Consider the following 27,338-nt stretch of genomic DNA (forward strand, 5'->3'; position numbering starts at 1 on the left):
CAGGCTCCCAGGCTCCCAGACTTCCACTCTGCCAGGCTGTGGCTCGGCAGCCCAAGAGCCAAGAGCGAAAATACTGGTTGGCATTGAGAAAAAGCCGGAAACGTTGCAGAGGGTGGCGATCATGACAGCGGCTCGCTAATTTTGTCGCATCCTGTCCTGGCACCTACTCAGGGACCAAACAGACTTGCTGGGTACGCTTGCTGATTGCCTGAGGCCAAGTGCGGTTGCGAAACTCTCCACACAGTCGGTTTGACCTGAGAAGCCATGCGACGTCTGGGCAGGAGCAAGTACGGGGTTGTTGTAGTCGAGACGTCTACCTTGGACAGTTGCTGGCACAACGCTCATCGCGAGTTTTGTTCTTGCCATTGCTGCGCATCCGGTGACGTACTTGTATCTATGGTCACGTGCTATTCCGTCTCAACGCTTTGCCGGTTTCCTGGCACGTGACTAGGTACCATGCATATCCCCATCTGACTTTTACTCACTAACCTGCAAATAACAACAGCTTAACGAAACATTGAATCTAGACAATTTTCCGCGAAACACGCCGAGGTTGCATATACTGTATAGGCAATCCAAGACCCCAAATAGCTTGTCAAACAGAAAGACGGCCGGACATGGCTCGGCCCTACTCGTAAAGTCATACACCAGGCGCGTTACAAATACCTGAGAACCCCGGTTCCAAACCCTCCACGTGGATCCTTCGCTCCTATAATATAATTCAAGCACACGACTCCTAGGGGAAAAACAACATCCGTCTCTCATGGCCTTTACAGACCACAATCTAGACTCACACAGAGCCCACAACTGCCTTCTATTCTCGGGTGTCTGGTCTCCAAGCATCACTGCGACCGTTCCCAGCAGCTACAAGACTAGGCAAAAAAAAGTGATAGCCATCGATTTCGTTTGTACAGAGACAAGGGATATCTAGTGAATATGCAAGACGGACTCGTAAGACAAACAGGTACACATGCTACACAAATGCATTGCATAACTAGCATGTATCAACGCACAAGATTCAAGCGATCAAGTCGCTGCCACGAGAGCCCCATACAACCCATGCACAGTTTCAATCCTTCAAATCCTCAACAGCGTTTGTATTATGCAACTTCTCGAAAAAAAAAACCATAGCGCCATCGCTACGGGGTAATCCAATCCCACAAGCAGTCGTTGCGGATAACTGCACTGTTCCAGTGCCCGACTTTTACACTGTTACCCCCCAAACCCCTCACCCTTCTCTTCTTTTCTCTAAAAGAAAAAGGAATACTTTCCCCTCGCTATACCTTGCTACTTTTCCCATCCTTACTCACCCATCACCTCCCCAACAACCCAAGCTTGAGAATCCCTACAACCACCCATTTCCCCATTTCCCTTTCTCTCAACCCCCCCCCCTTTGGATACACCCTCTCTTCCTCATCCCACCACCTCCTAAGTCCTCTCTTCCCTGTCCCACTCCTACAATCCCCCAACCCACCCTTCCTTCGTAACAAAAAGAAATTACAGAGATACTCGATTCAACACCTCCTGTACTTAGCAACCTAAGTAGACACAGCCAAGTCTCGAAATCTACACACTCACTCGCATTCCCCGAACCGTTATTTTCTTTTTAGTAAAACAGCGATTACTTACCACGATAGAATTCACTACTGTGGTATCTCCATCACACCTCCTCACTACACTCTCCCCCCCAAAAAAGAGGGACATTATGAGTCCACGAAAGAAAGAAAGAAAAAACTCCCCTTCCCATTGACGCACCGATTTACAACTCCAGCAACGTAAATGTCCCTTTCACCTATCCGTCAGTCTCTCTCTCTCTCTCTCACCCTGACAGGAAAAAAAGATGAAGGTGAAGGGAGTGGGAGAGCAAGAGAGTAAGAACACATTGCATCCGACTATAAATTTGGAACATGATAAGATATCTCGAGCATTTCCATTTCGCTTGATTTTGTTTTTTGTTGCGATAAGAAAAATAAGAAAGAAAAAAAAAGATAGGAATGGAATGGAATCAATGATGTGGGGAAAAAGAAAAAGAAAAAGAGAATATACAGGTAGTGATATATCGAATGCTAGATATAGACAGAGAGGGGGCAAAGGAATGAACTGGCTCGTTGGGAATTAGTAGTGTTACTTGGTTGCGTAAGTACTCGGAACAGACGAGATGTTTTTTTTTCTCTCTTTCGAAACGCGTGATTGATTTTCTCGATTGGGATAAAATATTTCAGTGATATCCCCCACAAATCTTATTCTTCTTCTTCTTCTTCTTCTTCTTCTTTCACAAAGCAAAAGGGGTCGAAATAATTAATTTCAACCCCTCCCCCCCCAATTTTTCCCCATCTTCACACATAAGAAAAAGAACATGGTCCCAAAAAAACACCATAACCCGCTATGCCTATAATCATTATAAAAAAAGATCCCCCCTCCACTCCGTTACCTACTAAAATAATCCGGCTGCCCAGCTCCATCCCTACTAGGACTATACGGCGTATACTGCTGCCGTTGCTGCTGCAGTACAGGCGCTCTAACCGCCCCCATAGGCGCAGCACTATCCACCAAATTCCTCTTACCCTCATCATCTGGAACTTCATACGGACTCTCCGTACTATCTAATCTGCGCATGCCTAGCCCGCGGTCAGGACTCGGGCTGTATTCGCGAAGTGCAGAGGGGGTTTGGTGGTAACCTGCGGGGTACGAGACACCTGTCTCATCAGCACCGCCAAAAGTGCGTTCTGAGTCGCGGGAACGGGAGCGGCCGCGATCAGCGCCGCCGCCGCCAAAGTGGGAATTCGGGGTGTCGGGACGGTGCGTGCTGGATTCGCCGCCGTAGACGGATCCCTCGCCGCCGTGCTCGTCGCTGAATTCCGGGCGGTTTTTGTAGTTTTCAAAGTCCATGTTGGATTCTGAGACGAATTCGAAGGGGGCTGGGGCGGGGGCGCCGGAGGCCATTTTTCCCGGGTTTTCCTTGGACATGCGTTTCATGGTGTAGACGTCGCTAAAGGCGGCTGTGTCGCCAATGTCGCCGTCTAGACGGCCGCGGTAGATTTCAGCGAGTAGGTGTTTTGACTTTTCGTTGACCATGGGGACGGTGAGTTTCTGGTACAGAGCCGGATGGCTGGTTTAGTGTTAGTATAGATTGCAAGTCTGCAAGCAACAAGAGCAACATACCCGAACCTCACAGCAACACGATCCCTCTTCCTCGATTCCTTGTCAATCGGCGTAGGTGCTTCAACGCCCTTCTTACTTTCACCCTGAGTGTAGTACTTGAGCGAGTTATCAAAGGTGTTTTTGCAGTAAAACTTGAACGCAATCAACCCTATAGGAAGGGGAGCCAAAGCTGCGAGCATGTGCCATTTGAAGTTGGCTCCACGAGCAGTAACCAAAAGTGCGACGATACAGTTGGAGAGGAAGATGCCGACGAGCATGCGGTTGAAGAGAACACGCCAAAATGCACCTCCGGACTCGTTCTTTGTACAGAAAACGTACCTATATATCATCAGTCGGTACTCAAATTAATAAAAAAAAATGAAATGCACTTACATGAGAAGATACTTCTTCATCCAGCTGTCCAGCGAAAAGTAGATTGCAACAATAACGAGCGTGACAGGTTGCAAGGGCGCAAAGCAGAAAGCGACCGTCGAGTAAAACAGGAAATAGTTGTAGTAACTGGCATAATCAAACGGCGGTGGCGCAGTCCGGTTAATCAAATCTCTTGGAGTAGGATTCAAAAACTTGCGCGAGAAACTGCCCCAAGCCAAGTTCACAGCCTGCGCCAGGTCAATGGCTGCACCCAAGTTACGCTGCACAAGCCACGTGACCCAAAAAGGCGAGACTTCGCAGAGCGTGCGCATCACGGTGTCGAAAAAGGCAATGGAGCGCAGAATATCCATAAATGGCACGTTTTGCTTGGTTGCGAGATTGACAATCATGACAATCATGCCAAAGACGGCGCTGAAGAGTGAAAAGACGAAGAGGTTGTTGAAGACAAAGAAGGCGTATAATTGGGCAGTGACGTGGCGTTCACGACTTGTTTTGGTTTGGTCTCCGGACTTGATGGAGAGGCGGCGGAAGATGATGGGCAGAAAGTAGTAGAAGAGAGACGTTAGAGCCGGTGCAGCAAGACCTTGTACCACGGCCCAAAAGTCGGCGTGTCGGGCCAGCTCGACCTGGAAAGTCGGCCAAACAAAACCCAAGTTGGAGAGCTTTGACAAGAAGACGGCAATGAGGGCGTTGGGAATAAAGTATAGCAGTGTCAGGAGCGTAATCCAGAAATTGTTTACCATCTTCCTCCACCGCCTCGTCTTTGGATCCAGAGTCAGATTTTTCCAGATAATATCCTTTGGCTTGGGTGCAAGGCGGACGGTGGTTCCTTTGACATGCTTGCTGCGGGCATTGAATGCTACAGTATGAGCCGAAGTGATGTTTTCGTAACTGGCGAAACCATATGGAAGAGCATCGCGCTTATCAATCGTCTCCCGAACTTCTTTGATCTGAGCCTCGAGTCGTTGGATGCGAGCTGTGAGGTAGTCGATGGCATCCACCTTTTGTTTCTTGCCCATGAATTCTGGGTCCTTCTTATGTGGAGTGCACATGGGTCGCTCGGCCGGTAGCTGAGCTGGGTTCTTTAGGTACTTTGCCAGAACATTCTCAAGTTCCACAACCGCCTCCTCATGCTCCTCAATCAGATCGGGAACATCCTTTACGTTTCGTCCAATGGATACGCGGGGCACGTCGGGGGTAGTCTTGAGCGTATCCACAATCTCAATGATACCTTGGTCGCTGCGAAAGCTACGGCTAATGTCGGTAATCATCAACGTCCGGGAATGGAGACTGTTTTGGTAGTCTGGACTTTCAAGATATTGGCGTCGCAGACGGTGCACTGCGCGGTATGTCCACCACAAAAACGCACACACTGTGATGTCCAGAATATAGGCAAAGACGACAAAAGCCCAGAAGACTTGACCAGCCAAGTCTCTTGGCGTCATGAGAAAGATGATCCTGGAACTGATGTTACCTTGGACCTTTTTTTGAGTTGGCACCGAGCTGGCGACATTGACGGGGACGATGATTGCGCAGCCCAGGATGGCGAGTACAACAAACATGTTCCTGCACATGCGGGCAAAGCGCAGAAATAGCGTCGCATCCAGACCGATCTTGTCGACGTATTCGGGTTCGTTTGTTTTGAAGACTGGCTTGTACCAGGCGAAGAGGCTCTTATCTAACGGTGGGGGCCGGTGCTTTTCATCTGTGTGACGGAGGCGGGGTGCGTAAACAATGGTATTAAAGGGTCGTAGAATTAAAAAGGCGACGAAAAGGGCGGCGGTTATGCCAAAGGAGGTGCCTATAGCGACGAGAACCGAGTCTTGTGATACCTGGAGTTGTCAGGGGACCTCTGGCGGGGAAGAGGGAGCATGTGACGTACTTGGGCACCGAGTGGATTATTCTGCATCAATTGCTCGAACTTCTGTTCCACGCTCAGGTCCCGCCAGAGCAGCGTACTACGGGGTATGGAAGCCATAACGAATGTGTGAGTTGATGTAACGGTATGTAGCGAGAGGTGTTTAGTCGAACATGTGCGGGCGTACTATATACTGGAACGATGACGAGGGGAGATTGTCAGGTAGGAGACTGCTCAGTGCATGTCGCTGGTAGATGGTCACCTCGTAGAAGCAGCCGATTAGCAGACTACAAATGAGGTGATTGTAGACGCAGGATCTGCTGTGATTGGAATATTCAAATTACGCAAAGGAGCAGCAGTATAAACGATAGGGACGGTAAAAAGAGAGAGAAGAGAAAGAGAGAGAGAGAGAGAGAGAGTCGTGTGTAGTTGCAGAGTCGCAAGGTGGTACAGCAAAATGTTGCGATCGGCGGCGAAGTGCCTGTTGGCCCCGGGATGACGATTAGCCCCCTCCCTCCCCCCCTTCGCGGGCGGATCCCTGTCACATGTCCAGGCACGTCCGCCCATTCGTTGGCCCAGCGCCGCCGTTTGACGCCGACGAGGAAAAGGGAAAAAGGGTACGCGGCAGGCCAAGGCAAGGCTTGCGGCTGTCTTTTTATTTTTGGCTTCCAGGCCCTGGTCTTTCGCTTGCATGCCATGGCAAGCGCCTTGGAGAAGGGGAGCCGCCCGTTCATTAGCAGAAGTGATCGTCCGGAGTCGCCTTCTCTTGTGCTCATGCCCGCACTCGTCTTTTCCCTCTTTGCCGACGAACCGTAGGGGAACTCCTTAGAACTGGAGAAGTGGAAGAAGCCATCGTAACCCTGCACCGCCACTCGGCTGCGGCACAGTCGGTCGCCATGCTTGATCCGTCCTTGATCCGTCGGAAATGGGGCCTTGGACTGCCGACCGACATGGTACCGTCCATGGCTGGCTGTTCCTATTTAACAGGGCGACCATTGTTCCGGATAAGGCTGCGGTTTCCTGGTTTCGTGTTTCAGGCCACACCACAATCACCGCCATCTTTATGCTTCAAGGGGTGGGTTTCGAGTGCACGTGGCGCTGCCTCCTTCATTGGCCACTGCCCATGCCGACTCTTCCGGCCCATCATTAACATGAGCTGCTCACATTGAACACGACTGACTTGTCAATAACTCGTACTTACATCACAAATATACCCTTGCATCAATCAGCCGGCGCGCTTTGTAGAATCTCCTCCTGTTCGTAATCGCCATCGTGCTCAACTTGCCAACTAGTACCATCTCACGTAATCTTACACCACGGTACCGAAGCTTGTTTGTTTCTAGAAAAGGTTAAATTGCTTTCCTAATCCATACCAAATATCATCCTTCATTCATTCGTTTAGCAGCAATCCCTACCGCTACCTATTTTTTTTGGTCATCTAAAAACCAAGGAACCCCATACCAACTCACTTCCCCACACTCTTCATAATTTCGTTTTTCTTCTTCGCCCAGGACTCACAACATCCGGTGCAAACAAGTCGTCCATGCTGAAGCTCTTGACCGACCTTTCTTCATCCGTCCCGTCTCCTTGACAAATGCTTTGCTCATACAAACACATCCCCCCACACGAGCAAATAGCGCTTGGCAACACGTGCAGCGGCTTCTAAGCGCCACCTGCCGCCTTGACGAGATCGTGCACCTTCCTGGCCAAATCGTCCGCCTCGGCTCGTGTTTCGGCCTCTGCGTACACGCGAACTGCGTCCTCGGTACCACTGGCACGAGCAAAAGAGCGTCCTTGGCGCACCTTTTGCACTTCCTTGTCGATCTGCGCCTGGAGGCCCTCAGGTGACGTAAGTTTTCGCTCTGCGTCCGTCGTCTTGAAGATCCTTCGGTCCTGCACCTGCACCTTGAGAAGGCGGTTGGGCAGGTCGCTGTATGTCGACAGCCACTCTTGCGGGCCCCAGTGCTTGTGTGCAAGAACAACCTCGACGAGCAAGAAGTCCGAAAGCGCATCGCCAACCGACTGGTTGATGAGGTTGATGCATGCACGAAGCACATCAAGAGCCTCCTTTTCCCCAGGATTACGAGGCTCGTGCTTTGCGATCGTATCGAGCGTGTCGGCAGAGAAGATGACGGTGCCGTGGCCATTGGCCTCAAAGTAGACACCAATGTCGAGCTTTTCAGCCGCGTGGTGCAGGTACTTGACGCCGGTAGGCGTGCAGTCGACCTTGAGCTTCAGTGTCTCCTCGACATACTTTGTAGCGGCGCCGTTTGCATATGCCGTCTGAACAACTCCAATGGTAAGCTTGTCGGCAAGTCCGCTCTGACGCACCGTGTCGCCAAGGAACGAAGCTACAAGAGTCGCAATACGGTCGCCATCAAGCAGGCGGAACACATTCTTCTCGTCCTTGAAGTAGTATACTACACGGTCAGCATCACCGTCAAGCGAGCAGCATCGGTCCCCAGGGCCAGCTTTTGACGAAGGAGGTGCTCGCTGGTTAGTCTTGACAAAGTCTGCACCGCACTGTGTCCATGTTCAGTAAAAAAAAACTTTACTTTGAAGCAAGACACCACTTACGTCAACGTTCAGACTCTCGGGCTTGATGACATTGTCGTTGATGACAAAAATCTCGAGACCGCCCTCGTCCTTGGATGGCAGATGCTTGATCAGCTCGTTGAGCTTGGGTCCACCAACGCCGTTGGCGCAATCGACCGTCAAGCTACCTGCAGGCTTCTTGCCACGCAACGCTTCCTTGAAGGCTGTGCCAAACTTCTCATAGTAGCCCTTTTCGGTAGGCTCGCCATAGGCATCTGGTGTGCCCTGTGTGTTGAGGCAACGAACCATGTAGTGCAACTGGGGTGTGGTCAAAAATCCATAGTCCTTGGTCTCAGCACCGGCGCCATTCAGACCATCGACAAGACATCCGAGTAGCCTTGATCCTGACGCCCTGGTGTCTCGAGCTACAACGACGCGAGCAGGGGTGCTAAGGTCAATCTTGTGTTGTTCCGCAATCTCTTGGTAGTACTTGGAAACGTCTTCTGGCGTGGCCTTGTTTGCCATCTCGGTACTAATGACCTCCCAATCTTCCTGTGTCATTTATTAGGTCGCCCGCTATCGATCGTGCCGGGGTCCGAGCAGTAAAATAAGACATACCTGCAGCATGTTGCCCTAGACAGAGTTAGTTTCCATCACCGCCACATCCGGTACTTGAAACATACCATTGGCTCAACAAGCTTTACACCGTTATCCTGAGGTGGATTGTGGGAAGCCGTAATCATGACTCCGATCCATTTTCCCTTGAGTGCCCGTGATCGGAGGGCTGCAATCAGACCAACTCGGGTCAAGACGGAGTCGAGGACATCACTGCGACGGTCAGCTTGGTTCTCGAGGCGCGGAGTGCGGGGTGTTGGTGGGCGGCGAGCAGCATCGGCTGGGCAGTTTGAGGGGTGTCGTACGCTTTTGTTCGGAACTAGAAACGCTCAATCAGCTTGATAATCTCAACAGATTGAACTCTGTTGGTCCCTACCCCGGCAGTGCCATATGTGTACACCAGTCCCTCGGGCGCAGGGTGCTTCTGCGCGGCATCGACAATTGGGTCAGACATGATGCTTATTTGATGGCTTCTTCCAGAAAAAGTCAAGCAGTGAATGCTGGTTAGAGGATGAAGAACCGGCTAGAAAAACAGACAAGACTGATGCTGAGATTGACAGGTAATGACCTCGGAGCGGGGAGCGTGGGCTCTTGATGTACAACAGTGTTGTGCTGAGGCAGATGCAGGCAAAGACCCCGCCCACGCAGCTAGCAGGGATGTTGCAGGGCTGCTTCTTTCCGCTTCGGATGACGTTGCACTCGTACCTGGCTAACCATCACCCACCTCGGCTTCAATCTATTCTTAGTTGCACACCATCAGCCTCGTAATAACCTTTAGCTGAACCAAATCAAAAGTCCACGCCAAAGTATAGCATTGCTACCCTGTTTGGGCTACTAAAATTACCTTTTGCTTCTGCTGCAGCTACATACCTTTAGCCCAATGCGGGGTCGTGAGATGAGCGGAGAGCTTGACCGCTCCTCTCTCTGTACACTGCCACCGCACGCGTTACAACCCTAGCATCTCGAGTGGAGCCGTCCGATGCTACCCGCCAATGCCTTGTTAGCTGTTCGCATTGCTGGCATCGAATAATTAATCTCTCCCTCTGTTCTGTTGGCATTAAACCCACATGGCAAGACATCACATTTTTGCATCATGGTTGACGGCTTGTTTGGCACAAGAAAAAGTGAAGTAGATTGCCTCTGCTTGGGCTAAGGCACGACTGAATTATCTGGGGGTGGGGAAAAGTTGAACAAGAAAAGTCCAGAAGAGACATGGCATAGTGAGCCGACCCAAAGACAACACGGCTGCCGAAAGAAATAGGACGTCGAATGAGTGAGACCAAATGCCCTCAAAAGCCTTGCGGGCCAAGTCCAGGAAACCTTCCAAAGCCACCGGCCAACACGCTGTGGCTAGGAATGGGGCTACCGATTTCGCCCAAAGGTGGAGGAGCTGGCGCATTATCGCTAAACTTGATGTGCGAGAGCCGGCCATTTTCCTCCTTGTACTCAAGGCTGCCACCGCCGTTGGTCTGCGTCACATCGAGAATGTCGCAAGCTTCCTTCATCTCGTCCATGGACACAACAGGTTCAAGGGCACCCCGTGATGCATCAACATGACGGTGCACTTCTGCAGCGTCAACATAGCCTTCTGGGTCGGAGCTGCGAGGAGCTAGCGTCTTGCAGGCAGTGCAGACTATGCGGCGGAGCCAGACAATACGCGGTTCATTCGGGTTGCGCTCATGGCCTCGGGCTGAAAACGGACTGTTGAAGATGTTGGATGTTGGCGAGTGACCCCACGTCGCACCAGAGTTGAACCCCTGCAAAGGCGGTGTCCCCCAGATGCTCCCTCCACCTGGCCCGCCAAACGAGCCATATTGTGAACCTGGAATGTCTGCAAACCCAAATGATGGCGCTCTCACAGAACCGTGTTGCTGTAAGCTAGGCCGTCTGTCAGGCAGCTCGGGCATGTCATCTTCATCGTCCAACAGGGCCTTGCTTCCAAGATGGCTTGCAAGCTCGTCAATATCAGAGCCCCTGGGGTCATCGACTGGCTTGACGCTCGAAGGTCGCTGGATGGGCGCCGGTCTCTGGATTGGCTGCGCTTGGGGAGCGGCAATTGGGCTTTCAACACTCGAGAGTCGCTCAAAAGACCCAGAGCCCTGCCGAGAATGTGACGGCATGCCCATGGGGAAAGCGGAGGGCATCGGTGCTGAGAATCCAGGGGGTGCAGGGAATCCTGGCGGTCCTTCCATTGGAAATCCTCGGCCCATGGGTAGCGCACCTGGAGTGTGCATGCCTGGCGGTGGGAATCCGCGAAAGCCTTGCGGATTGGGTTGCGGGAAGAAGGGCATGTTGGGGCGGGGTCCCATCATGCCAGGTATCATTGACCCTGGATTTCCGAATCCGTTCAGGCCTGGAGGCATATTGGCCATGCCCAAACCCGGTGGCCCTGGCATTCCTGGTGGCGGTCCCATGAGGGGCATGGGAGATGTCGGCTGGCCATGTGGTGTGGACATGGCTTGCTGTGGAATAGGAGGCTTTGTCAAAATGGACCGCGGTATTGACTGTCCATGCGACTGTGACGATGGCGAGGTTGACTTGCTCGTCGCCATGGTAGCATGGGGTGTCTTGGGCGAAGAACCATGAGAATTTTGCTGCGAAGTCTGCCGCGGTCGATTCGGGGTAGGGGCTTTTGGGAGAGCCGGTGTGACGTGTGGCGAGGGTGTTCCTGTAGACGAGGTTTGCTTGAGCAATTGAGGAGGTAATGCGACGGCAGGCGCCTGTGATGCCTTCTTGGATGCAACAGCATTGTGAGCGGCTGCGACAGCAGCTTGGTCCTCCTTGCGTGGGCGGTCCTTGTTGTTGTCGGTCTTTGACTTGGCTTCACGTTCCTTGCGCTCCTTTTCCTCTTGGGCCTTTTTCTCCTTTGCCTCCTTCTCTTTGGCCTCCCGCTCCTCACGTTCCTTGCGCTTTGCTTCTTCCTTTGCTTTTTTCTCCAGAGCCTTTTGCTCGCGCGCTTTCCTCTCGGCCTCCTGCTGCCTCTCACGCTCTTCTTGCTGGCGCTTCAGTCGTTCAGCCTCCTTGCGCTGCTTCTCCTCCTCCTGCGCCTTGCGCTCGGCTTCCTTCTTCTTCCGCTGCTCTTCGCGCTTCTTGCGCTGTTCTTCAAGGCGCTTTTCTTCTGCTGCCTTTGCTTCTGCTTCCTTGGCCGCCTGTTCCGCCTCTTTGCGAGCCTTTTCTTCCGCCTTTTGTTGTCTTTGCTTATCCTTCTTCTCCTTTCGCTTCTGGGCCTCTTTTGCCTTTTTTGCTTCTTTTGCGTCCTTTCGTATGTCTTCTTCCGCTAACTCTTCGAGTAACCGCTGTTGGCGCTCTGCGGCCACTTTTTCTCGATACGCTTGGAGTACTCGCTGCTCAAACATCCGGGCTGCAAATATCTGAAACATTCGTCGACCCTCCTCCATGCGCTGCTCCTCCGTCATGGTCCCCTGGGGTTGATTAGTGGCAAGTAGTGAGACTCCAGCACAAGATACGCACTTCCTCATCGTCCTCATCCTCGTCGTACTCGTCGTCGTCGTAGTCCTCATCGTCTTCTCCCTCGTCGTCGTAGTCGTCGTCTTCTGGCGGGGGAGCACTGTGACTGTGGCCGGCGTAGGAACGGTGCTGCATGTTGGGATGGGCCGAGAATTGTGCCTCTTCTTCACGCTGCATTCTCCGCTCAGCCAACTGCTCCATCATTTCAATGAACTTTTTCCCATCGTTCTTGAGCAAATCGTCAGCGACTGTAAGTATGCCACCTAAAGGGATGAATCAGCATGCTCCCAACAGGGGGGTGGGGTGGTTGGTGGTGTTTATGTATGCATACCTTTGACCTGCAAACTGCTGCCAAACTGGAGAAAGTCGGAGGGTTCTGGGGGCGGCAGGGAGGGTTCGCCGGAGCTGTAATCGCCTTCGGAGGATATCTCGCTGTCATACTCGGAGTCTTCGTCGTCTTCTTCGCCCGAGTCGTACTCTTCCTCGTCATCGTCGTCGTAGGGGCCGTGCGGTTGCGGGGGATTGAGCATGGGGCGCGGATGAGGAGCACTGGACGCATAGCGATGATTAGCCTCGGGCACGAAACTAGCGACGTCTTGCTGGTGGTGCGCGTACTGCTCGAGTTCCTCGTAGTATGCATCATATAACACTTCCAGCTCCTCCTCGATGGCGGTGCGCTTGCGGCCGCAGACGGTGCAACTACATGAATGCTTCTGCTGCTCCTTCATCTTGCGCAGAACGGCCTCTTTTTCAATCTTGACGAGCGACTTGCGCTCATCCTCGCCGAGGGACAGCCAGAAGTCGCGTATGCGCTCTCGCTCCTCAGCCGTGGACGTATTCCATATACGGTCTTTTTTGGAGGCGGAGCGGTTCATGGAGTGCGAATTTGGGGCGGGGCTCTGGCGCGTGGGGAGGTGTTGCGAGTAGGCCAGCGGCGGGGGTGCAGTGGGCGCCTTCTTCTTGCGTCGTGACTTCTTGCCTGAACTACCGCGCACAGGAGCATGGCCATATGGCTGCTGGTAGTCGCCGTTGGCGCCGTATGTGTGTTCGTAGTCATCGTCTGAGTAGTAGGCGCCCTCTTCGTACGGGGGTTCATCGAGCTCGGGATGGGCATATTGCTGTTGCTGCTGCTGCTGCTGCTGTTGCTGTTGCTGTTGCTGCTGGTGTTGAAGTTGCTGCGGTTGCGGTTGCGGTTGCTGCTGCTGCTGGGCGGGGGTCAGGCCATTCCGGGCAGGCGCAGGGGCAGAGGCAGGCGGGTGAGGGTCCTGGGCCGCCTTCTTGGCTGCCTCCTTCTCGCGTCGCTTTTGCTTCTTGCGGTTGACGGGGGTTGGGGCGGGATCGTGAGTCGCAGTCGCAGTGCCGTTGGGCGGCATGGCAGCCGTGGGCGGCCCTCTGGTGCCCTGTGCCATGGACTCGCAGGGCAATGGGGCGGATGGAAGTGGGGGTGCAGTGCGGTACGGGTGGTGAAGCGAGAATGGGTCGGTGGGCGTGTACAAAAGTGCTCTCGTGGTGGTGGGAGTGGAGCAGCGGGAGGAGGGGTTGGCCGGGCTCTCGACGGGGGCGGGCGGCGAGCTGAGAGGGGGGGTTGCTATGGGCGGCGTGTAGAGGCACAGCGGGGGGGTTGCTGGCGGGGGGAGCGAGGCTCGCGGTGCGTGTGGTCGGGTGGTGAGCAGGGCCTGGTGTTTGCGGAGAGCGGCAGGGCGTCAGTTGTTGGTGTCGCGGGCGGCAGGTGCCATGTCTTGGCGCGGGCCAGCCTTGCACTTGCCTTGAGCCCGTCGGGCCTGTGCGTGTCTAACGGCAGCGGACGGCCAGGAGAGCGAGGGCAGGCGCGACCGGCGGGTGCAGGCAGGCAGGCAGGCAGGCGGCGGCTGTGCACCCAACCGCGCCGACTGCGCCTCAGCGCCCCCCGTATCACTGCTCGCTCAGCGCTGCTAGCATAGGTACCAGAGAGAGTCTCCAGCACACCTGAACCCACACCGACTCTCACCACCACCCATACCCATCCACGCACACACACAGATACGACCGACACACGCCCCGCCGCCGCCTCACCTAGCCCGCGCTCGTGCGTGCCTCCGCCGTGATCGTCAACGCCCATTATTAAAGGGTCCCGCCCGTCTCTTCTGTGCTGTGTGCTGTGTGCTGTGCCTTATCCGCCGCCCACGGAACCATTCCTCGCCCGGCCGTCGCTAGCTCCCCTGCCGCCGTCGCTGTCGCACGAAACTGACACTACCCGCTACCACAAACACCAACTCCAGCAACATCAACACCGCCATCCCCATTACCACCACCACTCCTCCACCACCTCCTCCTCCACCTCCACCACCCACGACGACGAGGACCACACCTCCCGCCATCCTCACTCCCTCGCTTCTCCCTCTCTCTCGCGCTGCATCGCCCCCCGCTCATTGGCTCGTCACCACGCCCGCCCGCCCGTCCATTCGCTGCCCGTCGCGCTCTCACTCCCCCAACGCCAACACTCGTCCACCCAGCCCGCGCCACTGCTTGTTGATACACGCGCGATAGCGATACACACGTCGCTGCATCCACCGCCGCTGCTTCTCCCTCGCTCAATCACGGCTACTTAATTGTATCCGAGCCCTCTGCTCACCCGTCTTCTCTCCTCCATCCTCCACCCTCGACCCTCCGCGCGGCCTCACTCCCCTCCACTCCACACCCGCCATGGCCCAACAACAGCAAAACGGCGAGCCCGTCATGCGCAGGTGCGTACAATTCCAACTTTTTTTTCTCCCTACTCTCATTCTACACACCCCTGCCATTTTTCAGCTTCCCCCATCCTCGCATCTGTCTTGCTTCCATCTCTCGCCCTCATCGCACCTCCCCTCTTCGTCGCCTCCTTTCCCCATCTCACCCACACCGACTTCTGCCACCGCCCGCCCGACTGCTGCTCAAACTTTGACATGCGTCGATACCTTGGCCCGTTGCACCCCGGCTTTTGCGTCACACCTTGCATACGGCGCTCCCGGTCCGAGCATTCGCCCACCTAAAAATAGCCCATGCTACTCCATCCCCATGTCCACTTTTTATCGACTCGCGCTCAATTCTTGCTACTTTCGGCCCTCCTGCATCACCAACGCACCCTAGCACCACTCCGACACTGCATCCAAACCATGCACCTCCTGCGCACCCTGCTGATCCTCTCCCTCTAGGAAGCTAGTCATTATTGGCGATGGTGCCTGTGGCAAGACCAGTCTGCTGAGCGTCTTCACCTTGGGTTACTTTCCAACCGTATGTCCTCGTACTTGTTGCCACCGGCAACAACACCTTCCTCTTCAACGTGGCATGCTAACACCGCCTTGTAGCGATATGTCCCAACAGTTTTTGAAAACTACGTCACCGACTGCAGAGTAGACGGCAAGTCCGTACAGCTGGCCCTGTGGGATACGGCTGGTCAAGAAGATTACGAGCGTCTGCGCCCTCTTGCCTACAGCAAAGCACACGTTATCCTTATTGGCTTCTCGGTCGACTCGCCCGACTCCCTCGACAATGTCAAGCACAAGTGGGCCGAAGAGGCCCGTGAACGCTGCCCTACCGTCCCCATTATCCTTGTCGGCCTGAAAAAGGATCTCCGCGACGACCCCTTGGCCCAGGAAGAAATGCGCAAAAAGTCGCTACGTTTCACAACCACCAAGCAGGGCAGTGATATGAAGGACATGATTGGCGCCCGCAAATACCTCGAGTGCAGCTCTCTAACCGGTGACGGTGTCGACGACGTCTTTGAAGCCGCTACCCGCGCTGCTCTTCTTTCTGTCGACAAGAAGGAAAACCCGGGATGCGGATGCGTCGTTTTATAATCGAAAAAAAGAAAGGAAAAAAGGCAGTCGAGCGTCATCTCGCTCATTACCCACGTTTAACCAAGATTTTTTCTCTTCTTCTTCTCCTTCTTCTTTTGTCTCACAACTGGACATAAAATGCATTGGGCGGAGTAAAAACCTTTTACATGGAGTACATGTCCCCTTTTATGGAGTGATTTAATCACCATAATTCCTCTTTTTCTTATACTATCTATTTCTTGGCCTTTTGACACCCGTTTTTTTAAATCTCCCCCCCCGTTTCGTTTTTCTGCTGGTTTCTTGCCTGGCGCCTTTTTTTCTAGTACCATGTTTCCGTTCTGAGCGAGTTTTCTGCTTGTATTGCTTGTTTCTCTCTTTATTTTGTTAAGGAAAGAGATGGCGACTGAGAATGTGAGAGAGGATATGAGAAAGGATGAAGTTACTACTTCTACCTCTAATGTACGACAAGGTTGATTGGTGTTTTTGGTAGAGGTATTTAGAGTCATGTGTGTGCGTATGTGTGTACGTGTGTGCGTGTGTGCTACCCGATTATACATTTAGTTATATTTATATATATATATATATATATATACGTATGTACGTTGTTCAAGAAGACAGAGAGAGAGAAGATAAAAAAAGAGAACTCTTCTCCCCTCTCCCCTCTCCCCTCTTCCCTCTGAATTTGAGGTTCTAATGAAAGAGCGTGCTAGATATGGAGGGCCAAGAGTAAGAGAAAGGGAAGAAAACTGTTTGGGATCAAGAAAGAAAGATAGTAGCTAGTAGCTAGCAGCTAGTTTTTAGTTTATCAAACAGAGAAAATCGTGAGTCTCTCCGCATATAATACACATGCCATCCATGACCTCCACACTAGTTTCAATTCCTCGTCCACGCATGATTCCACCCCTCCCTCGCCGGAAAATCCGTCTGCACCCTCGCATACTCGACGGGCACACTGCCCCACACCCCCCTCTTGAGCATCGCACTGCGATACAACCTACCCACCTCCCTCCCCTTGACCCCCAGCCTCCCCGCATCCGGTCCCTGACCCCCCGCCTCCTCCTCGCTCACCCTGTTTCCTTTATCGTCGAGCAAGCGCAAATGCTCGCACGCAGCCCGCATGCTGTTGTATTGCCGCTCCAACTCGCGTTCCTCGGCGGCCCGTCGCTTGCGCAGGAAGAGCAGCCAGGCGCGGTGGATGGTCCAGTGGCGGAGCGAGCGGTTGCGCGAGAAGTGGAGGGGGCGCGGGGTCAGCGGGTGCGAGAGGTGGTAGCGGATGTTTGCTGTTTGCATTTACGTTAGTAAATTGATATTATTGCGAGCCTGTGGGCATGTATGGGGAGACGTGACGAGGGTAGGAGGGAGGGAGGGAAGGCGGAAAGGACGTACTTATTCGCGGATCACTACCGCCGCCCTTTTTCGAACGCTTTTGCAGTCGGGATGTAGAGGAGAATGGGGAGGAGCATGTGCTTGGTTTCTTTTGTTCGAGGTGTGGGCGTGTGAGGGATTGCCAATTGCAAGTTGGTCGGTGTATCGATGTTGTGGCGGAGGATCGGAAGACTGGTCGGAAGAGTGAGAGATTCATTTTGGGTGGTGGTTGGGGTGAGGGGGACCGCAATTGGACCTTTGGAAGAGGCGTTGATGTTGCGCCGTCATGGTGTTGGGGAAATTCCCGACTTTCAAAGTGGCAGGGGTGCAACATCCTTGTCTGCCAAGCGGGACTAGTGGGATTATGACTCTCGCGATGGTGGTGGTACAACATCGTGTTATGTTCATGGTTGGATTTTGAGCAAGTGGTCGCATGCTATCGTTTCATCTTTTGTGTTATTGGTTGATAAAAAATATCAAAAAAATAGAAACTTTTGTATCCTCTGATCCATAACCAACATACAAACATCCCGAGTACCCTCTTTTCTCTACACAAACACCTATACACCTAGTAGAACAAGTCCTACCTACACTTTCCGCCTAACTAAACCCTTAAAGAAATCAAAACTATTACTATCACTCTGCAACGTAACCACCTTTCCCGTGGGCCTCTCTTCCCACCCCAGCTCCTCCGCAAGCAGCAACCCCCAATCCCGTGTAATCCCCTTAATCCTCGCTTTAATCCCACCCTCACTCTCCAACGTAACAACCTGATTCGTATGCAACCAGCAATCATAGTACTTCCCTTCCATCTCACGATTAAACCCAGAGTGGCAAAAGGACGCGTACAGCGTCTCAAAGTGCGCAAGGATGGATGCAAGGAGCTTTTCGTGCGTCAGGGGTTTCAGCGGCGGCGAGAGGCTCGACGCGAGCATGTTGAGGGAGGTGGTGGGGAGCGCGTTGGAGAGATTCAGTCCAATGCCTGTTACAACGTCGTATGAGGAGCCCGAGTAGCTGCTATTTACTAGGATGCCGCCGATCTTGACAACGGGGTTGTTCGCCGAACCGGGGAGTTGGGCGTAGATATCGTTGGGCCATTTGAGCTTGACGGGCATCTTTTCGTAGCCGGGTGCGTAACCCTTGATGCCTTGGACAATGGCTAGTGCGGCGAGGTACTGGATGAAGATGACTGGTGCACTTTGGCTGAGCGAGAAGGAGTGGTGTAGGACGGTGGAGAACATGAGGGCTCCTCTGGGTGCAACCCATACGTTGCTTCCTCGACCCCGCCCAGCGATCTGCGTTGTTGCAGTCATGGTGAAGCCGTTGGGGAGACTTCGGAGCAGCGACGGATTCTTTTCCAGAAGTGTGTTTGTAGAGGTGACCACCTCGCCGTAGATGAGATGCTTTCCAAACGACGCAGCTGGGTTACGCAGCTTGTTATGATAATGATGTAAGTTGGCATAATAGGCTTCGTGATGGAAAGGTGTATCTTTGGTTGATGGAAGCGCCTTCTCATGCGGAATCACGACCTTGACAACCTTCTCGTACTCCACAATTTGATCCGGATCGGTACTTGCAGTGTATTCGATGCACTCTTGAATCTCTTCCTCATCCGTCTTGGGTCTGTCCTTTTTGCTTTCCTCCCCAACATGGTCCTTGTCCCCACGCTCCTTTCCGCCATCTGCCACAGCAGACAGTATAGGCAACTTCTCAGATACTGCACTCACAGCTCTCTTCAATTCTCTCACACTCCAAGCAGTCCCTTCTTTCTCTACGCGGAACACATCATTGCCTCCCTTGATGTATTCGTCGCCATCAACTACAGTGATGATTTCAGCCCAGCTGGCAACGAGTGCCGAGACGTCTGCTAGGTTATGAGCAGTGAGGTGCAGGCGGGAGAGGGATGGTACCGCTTGTTCCTTCTCATTAGCACGTAAGCCAAGTTTCTCAAGGACCAAACGCATAAAATCTACTCTGGTGGCATCTGTGGCAGCGATGTCATCAATCAGTTCTTTGTAGTTTGGCAAGCTTGGTACGATGCTGAGGTTTTGCGGTGCGAATCTATATAGGGTTAGACAACGAATAATGTACGAACAGCAGTAGACATACTCAGGGTGCGGACCAGTGACAATAGCATGACCTTCACCAACTTTTCGATACACCACTGCAGCCTTGCTGTCTCTAGCATCGACATGCAAGTCTTCAGTATAGCTTGCAAGGATCTGTACACCGCGGCTCTCCAGCTTTTTCGCATCGACAAACACACCTCCTCCATTATAGTAGCTCTTGAAAGTATTCGCAACACCTTCAGTACCTCTATCAAAGGCTTCCTTATGAATCTTGATATCCGCTGCCCTAGCACCAGCCTCACTAGCATACTTGAATCCTGCAAACGCCAGTCCACGACAAATGCCTGGGAAAAAGGCGAGTTCGCGGTCGCCTTCTACTGCCATGTTGGGGTCATCGAGTTCAAATTCGCATTTCGCACTGCCATAGTAACCGCCTGCGCAGAAGCCGAGGTAGGAACCACCTGCGTTCACATAACGACTGATGCGGCGGTTTCCCTCGCCGTTGAGCGTGCGACAATATGCCATATCGGCACCTCCTGGGAACACGAGGAGCGCGCACGTGCTGAACCATGGCTCTTTGATTATCACATCTCCCGTGACAGGTATGACGGCATACGAAGGAGACAGTAATCGCCGTAAAGTGTATATACAATTACGAACAGACTCGGTTGTACTGCCATTGCCTACGATGGATCAGTTTTTATTTTCGATCTCACCCAAGCCAACATACCCGAGTAAACCAGGACATTCATCTTCTTGGACGCCATGTTGCTTGATACAGTATGGTGACGTTCACCAATGCGGACCGAGTTTGTCCGTGCGCCTTCAGGGTACGTACGTCGGCGCGAGTCACTCGACCACAACACCACCAATTCCGAATCCCCAGCTCTTCAAGATGTCAAACGATGACAAGGCACGTGCCGCTGCAGCGCAGTTGATGATTGATGACGAACCCGATGACTGGTGGGTGGCGATTCCGGTGTTGCGAGTAGCAAAGCTGATGACAATGGCAGGGACAAGCGTATTTTCAGCACAGGCTGTGCAGGTATGCTGAGCGGAGTGGGATGAAAAAGAAAGCTCAATTGACCTCAATGTAGACGAGAATGCAAAACTGACCGACTGTTACTATGATAAGAAAGACTGGCGAGGGTGCAAACAAGAGGTAAGTCAAGAGCTACCCTTAGCCCGGAAGCCGAGACGGAGCCGAACAGTCACAACACTAGAACGTAGCTAACACAATCTGTCTAGATGGAGATATTCCGACAGTGTTGGCAGCGACATGGGAATAACAAGCGGACTGAGACCAAAGATGCTTAATAGCCTGGCGCCTCGAGCTCACTGTACTAGTACATGTAGAAATTAAATCAAAAAAGCAATTATATCATCACTGTGCTGGCCTAACGTTGGATGAGACTACCCCCAAAGCTTTGTTGGACATCTCAAGTATTTGATATCTAGTCGACAATAACCCTTCATTAATATGCCTCTGTATTACCCATTGTCCCATGTACGTGGTTTTCACTGTGCACAAACCCCACCGAAATTTCCTTCTTCACCACCATTGGCCTGTCGCTTCGCCTTGATCCTTCTCCCAGCATTACAACTCTCATAATCCATAAGGAGCAGCAGCCGTTTGAGGCTGATTAAAGTGTCAAAATACATTGCTTCACTTCCGCTCGTAGATCGGAGGAACAACGGTCGGGTGGTAGGGCGACTTGGCCGTGTCTGCTTTCTGCTTGTCAAAGCTCCACACGCCGTTTGTCTGGCTGTCATTGACACTCTCGCCAATCTTCTTGGCCAGCTGCTCAAACAGTGGGTATTCTGTTGCACGAGTAAAGAACTTTCGCTCCCACTCGCGGCCTTCGTCCTTCTCTTGCTGTCTCATCTCTCGCTGGCGAGTCTCGATAATGGTCTTTTCGGCCGAAGTCAATTCCATATTGCCCGAATTGATGGCATCTGAAACCTTCTTCCACGCCCTTCGGGTCTCGAAATCATCCTGGTCCTCAATCTCGGCGACAGTCAGAGGTGTCGTCTTGGTGGTCTTGTGGTCAAATGTGTCAACGACAGTTTTCGTCTTTGCATCTTTAATCTGAAATGTGTCGTTCCACTGCCCCTCTGCCTTGTAGATGACATCCTTTTCCTTTCCCTCGGGGTATAGAATTGCAGAGAAAGTGTTCTTCTTTCCTGATACCCAGCCCTTTCCGCTGTAATCGATGCGCGCGGTGTATCCGGTTGAAGATTGGATGTAGGTGCTGCTGTTCAACTCCACATATGGTGAGCCGGTAATAAGACCTTCAATATGAAGGGGAGGGAGAGTGATGAGATAGCTCTCGTTGAAGCCGTCCAGATGAAGCATCGCATGGCCAATTTGCTATTGTCCATTAGTATTGAATGATGTAAGAACACATATACCCGACTCACCTTGACATTGATGGTGGTCTTGAACGATGCCTTCTGGGCATTGTAACCCTCTAGCCGGACCCCGTGTTTGTCGTTCCAGATGGCGTAGGCAGTAACTGGTGGGTGATGGCTGGACGCATTGCGTTAGTAAGCCTACTGACAGACATTGAACCTACCCAATGGTATCGTCCCACTAATCTCAAGCCAATAAAGATGCCTACGTACCTGACCTGCTCACTCACGAGCTGCGTAGTGCCAGCCTCATCTTCCCATTTACCCAAGAATAGCTCTCCCAAGAACGGGTTGAGAGGCTTCTTCTCGCTACCCAACTTCTCAGACCGGCTAGCATATTGTTGTTTCAATGTGCTTAGGAACCACTTCAACACCAACATGGCCCGTTTAGCAGGGTCTTGCTCGGCAGCAGGCGCGACGAACAAGGACGGGTGCTCGGTCCAGTAAGACGAAAACTCGGTGAGGGACTTTGTGGAGAGGATAAAGGCGGGCGCGGTCATAGTCGAGAGATCGCCATTGAAGGAGGCGATGGACTGTGGTTAAATGTTAGCTAGTCGGATCTGAGGCAAAAAAAAAGAGTTTTTTTGGGAGTTCCATCTGCTCTTCTCACACCAGAGACTGCTGAGGTTTCTCGATCCAAGCACTAGAGAGTGTTCGCGATGGTCTCGTGCCGTACCTTGAGGAAGCTTGACCACGAGCTCTTTGCCTGAGGGGGCACAGCGGCACCTTCTTTCTCGGCCATGATTGCGACTTGTGGTTGTTTTGGCGTGTGTTGGTGTCTTTGTAGGATGCTGGAGGTGCAGAAACCTTTTACGGGGTAGCGCGTGTGGGTAGAGATGCGTGAAAAGCGGGGGATGCGACAAGTTAGGGGTGGGAAGGCCGAGTGCTTGTGTTATGGAGACAGCGCGTTTAGTTTCGGATGACGTCTCCAGGCTAGTTAGCGGGACGCGCAACATCAAGTCCGCCATGATGATCTCACCCGCCACGCTCCCAGATAGGAGTATCGCCACCAGGCCTTTGGGGAATTCGTTCCTCAGAAGTATCAACGATGCAAGTTTAGCTGCTCAAACAACACACCTCGACGCCCTTGCCAACAAGCATCAATCACAGTAATCTTGGCAGAACACAAACACTACGTTGTTACTTTTACAATTTACTATCATGCTAAAGTCGTGCGATCGTGGCCTAATCGTCTCATCATGCTCATTACTCTACACCCATATCCATTCCAGCAACACGCTTATGTCTTGACATCAGGCTCGGTACGGCCAATGTACTCCTGGAGCTTCAGGAGATCAGTCGCAAGCTTGACGTTGTCCTTGAGGAAGTCTTGGGCATCCAAGTCGTATGTAGACTCGTCGCTAGTGTGCTTCTCGATGTACAGACGGATGGTGGCACCGCTGCTTCCTGTACCGGATAGACGCACGACAATGCGACTGCCGTCATCGAACTTGACGTAGATACCCTGGTTTTTGCTGACGCTGCCGTCGAGATCTGTGTACGAGAAGTCGTCCGCCTCGGTGACCTTGCGACCAGCGATGGTTGAACCAACAAACTCGTCCTTCTTGGTGGTGATGAGCTCCTTCATGTGGCTCGTGACCTTGTTGGCACCCTCGGTCTCGCAGCCCTCGTAGTCGTATCGGGTGAAGAAGGTACGTCCGTAAGCCTTCCAGAAGTCCTTCTGGACTGAAGCAATGCTGGGTGTGGTACCAGTCTTCTGTCCGACGCCAGCCAGGATGTTCAGCCATGCGACAACAGCCCACAGACCGTCCTTCTCACGGATATGGTTGCTACCGGTTCCGAAACTCTCCTCGCCGCAAATGTTCATCTTGTTGGAATCAAAAAGACCGCAGAAGAACTTCCAGCCAGTGGGCACCTCGTAGCACTCAACACCCTTCGCCTTAGCGACAAGATCAATCGCACCAGACGTGGGCATACTACGGGCAAGACCGTAGATGCCCTGCTTCTTGAAGTATGGAATGAGCTCTGCGTGGTGAGCAATGATAGCCAGACTGTCACCGGGGGAAACAAATGACTTGGCGCCGTAGATCATGTTTCGGTCACCGTCACCATCACTGGCAGCACCAAAGTGAATTCCGTTCTTGTCAACGGCGTCGACCAGCGACTTGGCGTACACGAGGTTAGGGTCAGGGTGGTGACCACCAAAGTCTGGCTTGGGGACGCAGTTCTGCGTGCTGTTGGGGATACCGAGCTCCTTCTCGAAGATGTCAACTCCGTAGGAGCCAGTGACGCCGCTCAGACCGTCAAAGAGAACCTTGAAATCAGGGTGCTCCTTGAGGAAAGACTTGATGAGATCGAAGTCGAAGATGTCCTTGAGCATCTTGAGGTAGTCCTCAGTGGAGTGGACAATCTCAACTTCGAGCTCTCCATACTTTTGTGTGCCAATGGTACTGAGGTCGATATCAGGAATGTCGGCGATCTTGTATGAGGTGAGCGTCTTGGAGGTTTCGTAGATCTTGTTGGTGACGCTCTCGGGAGCAGGGGCACCGTTGGCCAAGTTGTACTTGATGCCAAAGTCCTCCTCGGGGCCTGAGAGGTGTTAGATTCTGGAGCGGAACTACATGAGACGAGAGGGGCAGTCACTTACCACCGGGGTTGTGGCTGGCAGTCAGCAGGATACCACCCGTCGCCTTGCGGATACGGATGAGATGACTGGCGGCAGGCGTGCTCATGATGCCATTCTGACCGATCAAGAGCTTCTTGACGCCATAGGCAGCACCAATCTTAGCAATGGCCTGAGTGACCTCAGGGTTCCAGTAACGACCATCACCACCAACGACAAGGAACGAGCCCTCGACGCCTTCGGGAATAGACAGGAGGATACTGGTAACGAAGGCCTCCGAGTAGTGCTCCTGCTGGAAGACCTTGACCTTCTTGCGGAGGCCAGAGCTATAGCGTCGTGGTTAGCTGCTTGCCATGCACTACACTACGGAGCTCTCTCTATGGGACGAGCCGAGCTTGGAGTTGCAACTTACGTTCCGGGCTTCTGGTCCTGGAAAGGCTTCAATTCGACAGTTCGGACGCTCATGATGGATGTGTGAGTGTTTGCTTGAAACAATGCAACGAAAGATCAAAGCAATTGAGAGGAGTGTTGGGGCGTGGCAGCAGCGGGCAACTTTTAGGCTGGGGAGAGGGGCAGCTCCTGCTTCCCCCCACCTCGCGGGATGACGCCGGAGCTAGCTCATCCTAGAGAAAGACAACGCCACGCTCGACTATCTTCACCAGATTTTCTCTTGTCCATTCCCAACAGCCGCTGCCTGCACGCGCTAGAGCTGCATTCAAGGTCGAGGCGCCTGTTGTGTCTCTCGACAAGCTCTTACTCTTTTGCCTCCCGGGCTGAGGCCAAAGAAAAAAGGCCTGATTGCAGAGCCCTCAACACCTGCATCACCCGATACTCCACCCTGTCGAAACCGGGTTCTGCACAGCCGTGCAGTTGCCCCAGACAACATGGGCATCCAGGGACTCGCTAGACGTCTGGAGCCATACGCCACTCGCTTTTCCTCCGACCAGCTCGACGGCTATTCGGCCGTGGTCGATGGGCCCGCACTCGCCTATCATGCTCACAAACTGGCTCTTGCAACTACGGCTAGCGCCTCGCGAATGCCCTCTTATTCAGACATCGTCTCTCAGGCTCTTGGCTGGTTAACTGCTCTGGAAGCCAACAACATCAAGGTGTGAGTGAACCGTCGTTGCTTTTCGTCGCCTTGCCGGTGTGCACACCAAATCGACATTCCATCCCACGGAACTTCGCTGCAAAACCAATAAGGTGCGCACAAATGTCGCCTCATTCACCGCTCTTCGCACAGGGGTTTGGTCGGAATTCCAACATTTGCACTGTCAAATGTCCGCCAGGCCAGCGGTGTACCCTCGGGTGCAACGGATCTCCACATCTTTTATGCTGAACTTATGCCAATGATTGACCCACGACCTCCATCGCTGATTGCGCTTCGCCAGGGTCGCCATCTTCTTCGACGGAGCCCTGCCTCCATCAAAGAGGACTGAGAGGCTGTCCAGGACCGAACAGAACAACAGGCGTGTGCAGCAGCTCCGTGCAAATTACTCGACAATTGCTTGCCCAGTTCCCACGTACCTGGGTTCGATATCTTATGCCTTCCTTGCTCCAGCGCTGCAAGAAGCGTTACAAAAGTCACCCTTTGCCTCGAGGACGCACATTGTACCCGGAGAAGCAGACGATTGGTGTGCATTACATGCTAAAGAAAATGCCAAATCCATCATCTTCACCAGCGATACAGATCTCGTTCTTTACGACTATTGCGTAGACACGCTCATAGTATTTCTACATGATGCTGAAGTAGTTACTGCCATCAAGGCATATTCGCCTAACGAGATCCAAAAGAAGTTGCAGTTAAAAAGCTTGTTACCGTTTGCCTTCGCTCTTCTGCAAGGTCCTCAGGATACCGCCAACGATCTTGTCCGCAATGCCAAGGGCGTGGATGAAGACTCTACATCGTACCTAGACTTTACTAAAAGGTACATTGCCGAAGTTGTGGCCCCGATATACAAATCCGACTCAGAGAACATTCTTTCCAGTCTACCCGAATTGGACGTTCGTGTTTCAGAGTTCGTGCACCAAGCTCTGGAACATTCTGATACCCCGTTTGTTTACATGCCCCTACTGATGGAAGACCCCAGCCAAGCATCCGCGTGGAATATGGGCTGCGATATCCGCGCGATGGCTTACTCTTTGCTAGCATCGGAAAAGATGGTTGTCCAGGAATATAGACGGAAAGCGCAGGTTGTTGCTGTACAAGAGGTGGCTACATACTCTCTAGTGGATCTGCCAACACCAATCACAGACCTTGAGCGACAGATTCGCACCCTGTTGGACTGGGCTACTTCTAGAAAGCTTCAAACCATGCTACTTTGGCCACTATTCGCGCTTAGTATGGTACTTGCTGAGCTGAAAAGCGCCCCTGCGATTCCTCTGGTACTCCGGGTTATCAACGGCGATTTTGACAATACTTGGGCTTTTGTACAACTCATGGCTCGCCTACAATCCGCATTATACTCACTGCGCATGTTCAGTCAGATCGTGAGCGTATGGCTTGTAGTCAAACCAAAGGCAGATCAGAGGTTACATGATTCCCTACTTAGCTTGGATCAACGTATGCGCACTCTTCCATCGATACCCGAAGGTTTTGGCGTACCAGGACAGTCAAAGCGCATATTGGCAAACCACGACGAGTTGCGAGCTTTAATTGAAGAGATCTACGTCTCTGCTGGCGTTGAGGTAGTGACGGAGAATGTTTCGAACAAGAAGAAGAAGCGCCAGTTAAGAGAAGCGGATAGAAAAAAGAGGAAGGCTGAACAGAGACAATATTCTAAACAAGATATCACCAACGCGTACGCTGTGCTTGGTAGTGATCAAAGCTAGAGCGAGGAGAAAATAAAAAGAGATTAAGAATATACACTTTTTTTCGCGCGCATGATGCATAATTTGTTATCGAACGGGGAATGAGATTTGTATTTATGTATTAGCATCCTGACTATTTGTACACATGGCCCCTCATGGCATTCACTTTCCCTATTGCCATACATGAATATCCATCACCGCTCCGCCACATTCAAAGGGCTACATGCGTGACGGCAGTGGTACGGATCGGATGCTAGGATCAGGGTTGTCGAGCGATTACGGCAGCATCCTAC

At 52.6% G+C, this 27,338-nt stretch overlaps 10 protein-coding genes across 10 annotated transcripts; 3 read left to right on the forward strand and 7 right to left on the reverse strand.

Annotated features, from left to right (window-relative positions):
• Positions 1-2,427: 2,427 nt before the first annotated feature.
• Positions 2,428-5,512, reverse strand: COCMIDRAFT_90194 (uncharacterized protein; the record flags this gene model as incomplete). The annotated part of the gene is made up of 4 exons (XM_007687919.1): positions 2,428-3,109; positions 3,163-3,480; positions 3,535-5,366; positions 5,417-5,512. 4 exons carry the CDS (start codon positions 5,510-5,512, stop codon positions 2,428-2,430), a joined length of 2,928 nt encoding a protein of 975 aa, XP_007686109.1.
• Positions 5,513-7,054: 1,542 nt separating this feature from the next.
• Positions 7,055-8,996, reverse strand: COCMIDRAFT_90349 (uncharacterized protein; the record flags this gene model as incomplete). The annotated part of the gene is made up of 6 exons (XM_007687920.1): positions 7,055-7,915; positions 7,970-8,479; positions 8,546-8,560; positions 8,611-8,755; positions 8,848-8,861; positions 8,919-8,996. The coding sequence occupies 6 exons, from the start codon at positions 8,994-8,996 to the stop codon at positions 7,055-7,057; spliced, it is 1,623 nt and encodes a 540-aa protein (XP_007686110.1).
• Positions 8,997-9,831: 835 nt separating this feature from the next.
• Positions 9,832-13,419, reverse strand: COCMIDRAFT_24718 (uncharacterized protein; the record flags this gene model as incomplete). The annotated part of the gene is made up of 3 exons (XM_007687882.1): positions 9,832-11,964; positions 12,014-12,273; positions 12,342-13,419. The coding sequence occupies 3 exons, from the start codon at positions 13,417-13,419 to the stop codon at positions 9,832-9,834; spliced, it is 3,471 nt and encodes a 1,156-aa protein (XP_007686072.1).
• Positions 13,420-14,692: 1,273 nt separating this feature from the next.
• On the forward strand, positions 14,693-15,825 carry COCMIDRAFT_90171 (uncharacterized protein; the record flags this gene model as incomplete). The annotated part of the gene is made up of 3 exons (XM_007687921.1): positions 14,693-14,733; positions 15,181-15,259; positions 15,334-15,825. The coding sequence occupies 3 exons, from the start codon at positions 14,693-14,695 to the stop codon at positions 15,823-15,825; spliced, it is 612 nt and encodes a 203-aa protein (XP_007686111.1).
• An 852-nt stretch (positions 15,826-16,677) lies between these two features.
• Positions 16,678-17,386, reverse strand: COCMIDRAFT_90292 (uncharacterized protein; the record flags this gene model as incomplete). Its single annotated transcript, XM_007687922.1, has 2 exons — positions 16,678-17,084; positions 17,191-17,386. 2 exons carry the CDS (start codon positions 17,384-17,386, stop codon positions 16,678-16,680), a joined length of 603 nt encoding a protein of 200 aa, XP_007686112.1.
• Positions 17,387-17,756: 370 nt separating this feature from the next.
• COCMIDRAFT_90241 (uncharacterized protein) lies at positions 17,757-20,005 on the reverse strand (the record flags this gene model as incomplete). The annotated part of the gene is made up of 3 exons (XM_007687923.1): positions 17,757-19,230; positions 19,279-19,921; positions 19,969-20,005. The coding sequence occupies 3 exons, from the start codon at positions 20,003-20,005 to the stop codon at positions 17,757-17,759; spliced, it is 2,154 nt and encodes a 717-aa protein (XP_007686113.1).
• Positions 20,006-20,133: 128 nt separating this feature from the next.
• COCMIDRAFT_90275 (uncharacterized protein) lies at positions 20,134-20,555 on the forward strand (the record flags this gene model as incomplete). The annotated part of the gene is made up of 4 exons (XM_007687924.1): positions 20,134-20,201; positions 20,252-20,283; positions 20,336-20,400; positions 20,487-20,555. The coding sequence occupies 4 exons, from the start codon at positions 20,134-20,136 to the stop codon at positions 20,553-20,555; spliced, it is 234 nt and encodes a 77-aa protein (XP_007686114.1).
• Positions 20,556-20,904: 349 nt separating this feature from the next.
• COCMIDRAFT_90166 (uncharacterized protein) lies at positions 20,905-22,392 on the reverse strand (the record flags this gene model as incomplete). The annotated part of the gene is made up of 4 exons (XM_007687925.1): positions 20,905-21,609; positions 21,660-21,768; positions 21,864-22,183; positions 22,327-22,392. The coding sequence occupies 4 exons, from the start codon at positions 22,390-22,392 to the stop codon at positions 20,905-20,907; spliced, it is 1,200 nt and encodes a 399-aa protein (XP_007686115.1).
• A 498-nt stretch (positions 22,393-22,890) lies between these two features.
• On the reverse strand, positions 22,891-24,699 carry COCMIDRAFT_90248 (uncharacterized protein; the record flags this gene model as incomplete). Its single annotated transcript, XM_007687926.1, has 3 exons — positions 22,891-24,200; positions 24,259-24,560; positions 24,647-24,699. 3 exons carry the CDS (start codon positions 24,697-24,699, stop codon positions 22,891-22,893), a joined length of 1,665 nt encoding a protein of 554 aa, XP_007686116.1.
• Positions 24,700-25,118: 419 nt separating this feature from the next.
• COCMIDRAFT_35089 (uncharacterized protein) lies at positions 25,119-27,066 on the forward strand (the record flags this gene model as incomplete). Its single annotated transcript, XM_007687895.1, has 2 exons — positions 25,119-25,345; positions 25,626-27,066. 2 exons carry the CDS (start codon positions 25,119-25,121, stop codon positions 27,064-27,066), a joined length of 1,668 nt encoding a protein of 555 aa, XP_007686085.1.
• Positions 27,067-27,338: the final 272 nt, after the last annotated feature.

The sequence above is a fragment of the Bipolaris oryzae genome (genome assembly GCF_000523455.1).
Source record: "Bipolaris oryzae ATCC 44560 unplaced genomic scaffold scaffold_35, whole genome shotgun sequence".
Lineage (NCBI taxonomy): Eukaryota > Fungi > Ascomycota > Dothideomycetes > Pleosporales > Pleosporaceae > Bipolaris > Bipolaris oryzae.